This window comes from Mandrillus leucophaeus, unplaced genomic scaffold, assembly GCF_000951045.1.
Source record: "Mandrillus leucophaeus isolate KB7577 unplaced genomic scaffold, Mleu.le_1.0 Scaffold234, whole genome shotgun sequence".
In the NCBI taxonomy this organism is placed as follows: Eukaryota; Metazoa; Chordata; class Mammalia; order Primates; family Cercopithecidae; genus Mandrillus; species Mandrillus leucophaeus.
Window position 1 is genome coordinate 1,314,585 of NW_012102410.1, and position 3,237 is coordinate 1,317,821.

At 46.5% G+C, this 3,237-nt stretch overlaps 1 protein-coding gene across 1 annotated transcript in view; it reads left to right on the forward strand.

Annotated features, from left to right (window-relative positions):
- The window catches only part of INSR (insulin receptor), a 218,702-nt gene that overhangs the window by 121,616 nt on the left and 93,849 nt on the right, over positions 1-3,237 (forward strand). Inside the window, exon 2 of the mRNA XM_011982063.1 lies at positions 464-785. Within this exon, the coding sequence (XP_011837453.1) occupies positions 464-785 (322 nt within the window). The remainder of the gene's footprint in view (positions 1-463; positions 786-3,237) is intronic.

Below are 3,237 nucleotides of genomic sequence, written 5' to 3' on the forward strand. Positions count from 1 at the left end.
GACGTTTTCCTATTATCTGTGCTGTTGAGGTTATTTACTACTTTTGTGTCAATAGTAGATACATTTTGTATATACTTATAAATACTATTTAGAGGAATGCTACTATGTATCGCTTGCCAGCTGTATGTTTAGTAACTTCATGTGGGTGGCCTGAAATCCACCACTGGTAGGAATATTTACACCATGGAAATTGGCAAATGCTATATAGATCTGGGCCCTCCTGTCCCCCTCCCTCAGGCAGTTGTTAAACATTGACAAGCACACCAATGGTTTGGAGGCTTAAACCAGTTAATAGATGTGTCTGGCATGTGGGTAATGATGTGGAAATGCCGCTTTTATTGTTAGTATTTGGTTGGCTCTCACTGTCTGATCCAGAATTGCTGCATATGCAGACAGGAATTGGACAAAGCCATTGACCAACTGTTTTATTTATTCATTTATTTTCTTCCCTCTCTCTCTCCAGTTTGCCCAACCATCTGTAAGTCACACGGCTGCACTGCCGAAGGCCTCTGTTGCCACAGCGAGTGCCTGGGCAACTGTTCCGAGCCCGACGACCCCACCAAGTGCGTGGCCTGCCGCAACTTCTACCTGGACGGCAGGTGTGTGGAGACCTGCCCGCCCCCGTACTACCACTTCCAGGACTGGCGCTGTGTGAACTTCAGCTTCTGCCAGGACCTGCACCACAAATGCAAGAACTCGCGGAGGCAGGGCTGCCACCAGTACGTCATTCATAACAACAAGTGCATCCCTGAGTGTCCCTCCGGGTACACGATGAATTCCAGCAAGTGAGTTCTGGATGTGGGTCCGGGGGCAGCCGAGAGGAGAAGGAACGTGGGGTTGGTTGTGATGATGCCTCCTGTTAAAACTGTATGCAAACCCAGGGTTAATTGGCTATGAGTGAGGTCTCTGCTCTCAGATGCTACTTTTGCACCCTGTTTTGGTCCTGGGCTTGGGAGCAGGAGTTGCCTGCCTTTTTCTCTAAAGGGCCAGATAGTATATACTTCTGGCATTGTGCCCACCATTCTTTCTTTTTTTTTTTTTTTTGAGATGGAGTCTTGTTCTGTCGCCCAAGCCGGAGTGCAGTGGCACGAACCTGGCTCACTGCAACCTCTGCCTCCTGGGTTCAAGTGATTGTCCTGCCTCAGCCTCCCAAGCAGCTGGGACTGCAGGTGTCTGCCATCATGCCTGGCTAATTTTTTTTTTTTTTGAGACGGAGTCTTGCTCTGTCACCCAGGTTGGAGTGCAGTGGTGCAATCTCGGCTCACTGCAAGCTCCACCTCCCGGGTTCACGCCATTCTCCTGCCTCAGCCTTGCACGTAGCTGGGACTACAGGCGCCCGTCACCACGCCAGGCTAATTTTTTTGTATTTTTAGTAGAGATGGGGTTTCACCATGTTAACCAGGATGGTCTCGATCTCCTGACCTCGTGATCTTCCCGTCTCAGCCTCCCAAAGTGCTGGGATTACAGATGTGAGCTACCGCGCCTGGCCAATTTTTGTATTTTTAATAGAGACAGCATTTTGCCATGTTGGTCAGGCTGGTCTCAAACTCCCAACCTCAAGTGGTCCACCTGCCTCGGTCTCTCAAAGTGCTGGGATTGCAGGTGTGAGCCACCGCGCCATCTGGCATTGTGGACCCCAGTTCTAAGCTTTCTGTGCTTGACTTCAGAACGAGAAAACATAATAAGGACCGAGTCCTTGAATTTCCCTAAAATCCTCCACGTGGCCTGTCCTCACTGATGTAGCTTCATCATTGTCACATCAAGGATATACCAAGGTCTTTTGTGTCTTCCCTGGCCGGTAGCCTGGTGGTGTGCCAAGATTAGCCCAGAACATACTGTCTCCAGGAGGAAGAGACTCACTTCTGCATTATTCTCAGGGCTTTGCTGTTCTCTGAAGGACACTATAATCAAACCATTTCCTGCCGTTTGGGTGAGAAATAGCAGGGTTTTCTCTCTTCGGCAGTGAGTCAGATTTCCTACGCACATCACAGACTTTCTGTTCACGCCGTTAGCTTCTTCCATGAGCTATTTTGGGGGCCGTAACTGAGTTGCAAAAATCTGTTTCCTGGTTTTTGTATTGAGGTTTTATGTTTTGTTTTAAACACACACACGCACACACCACAAAACAACACAAAAACAAATCAGAAACAGACACATATCAAGAGGCCTTGAGCTGACCTGCTGACGTCAAGTATCTTCCTCTTCAGACTTGAGAATTAGCCAAGCGAGAGTGTTGTGGTGGGAAATTTTATTTCCCTGGGTGGAGAGGGTGGGAAGGAAAACAAGCTGTAATTCCAGTTCTGACGACTCTTTCTTTGAGTGTTTGTGAAACCTGCAAGTACAATATGTTTTGTTTTGCTTGTTGTTGATAAAAACCTACCAACAAAACCTTTTGGCTTTATTGACCAAAAGGGTCTATAAATCACCTTTGCATACCAGACAGAGTTTTTTTTTTTTTTTTGGCCAGTGTATTCCCAAGATTGAGGAAATGACCATATTCCTTTTGATTCTTTTCTAAAATCGCATTTGAAATAAAAAAAAAAAAATGGGTTAATATCTCCTGGCAAGACGTTTGTTTAAAAGACATTGGCCTTAAATAAAAGGCATTTTTGCCTCACCTTAACTACGGCCTGAGACATATAGCAGCCTCCTTTGATTTTCTCACTGATGATGTAGGAGATGCTGAAACAAAAACTCTGAGAAACTGACGGCACATCTTTGGCACCGGAGACCTTTCCTGAATGGAAGAAAACAAAGGAGAGGTGGTGCATTGTCGCAGTATTTTATTGCATAGGTTTAAAAAAAATAGTATTTTTATTTCTGAAGCTTTTAATTAATTAATTTATTTATTTATTTTGAGACAGAGCCTCACTCTGTCACCCAGGCTGGAGTGCAGTGGCGTGATCTCGGCTCACTGCAACCTCTGCCTCCCGGGTTCAAGCAGTTCTCCTGCCTCAGCCTCCCAAGTAGCTGGGATTACAGGTGCGAGCCAACAAGCCCGGCCAATGTTTTTTGTTAGTGCTTTTGTTTTTTTGGGATGGAGTTTCATTCTTGTTGCCCAGACTGGAGTGCAATGGTGCGATCTCGGCTCACTGCAACCTCAGCCTCCCGGGTTCAGGTGATTCTCCTCCCTCAGCCTCTGAGTAGCTGGGATTACAGACATCTGTCACCATGCTCTGTTAAATTTTTTCTTGTATTTTTAGGAGAGACGGGGTTTCACCATGTCAGCCAGGCTGG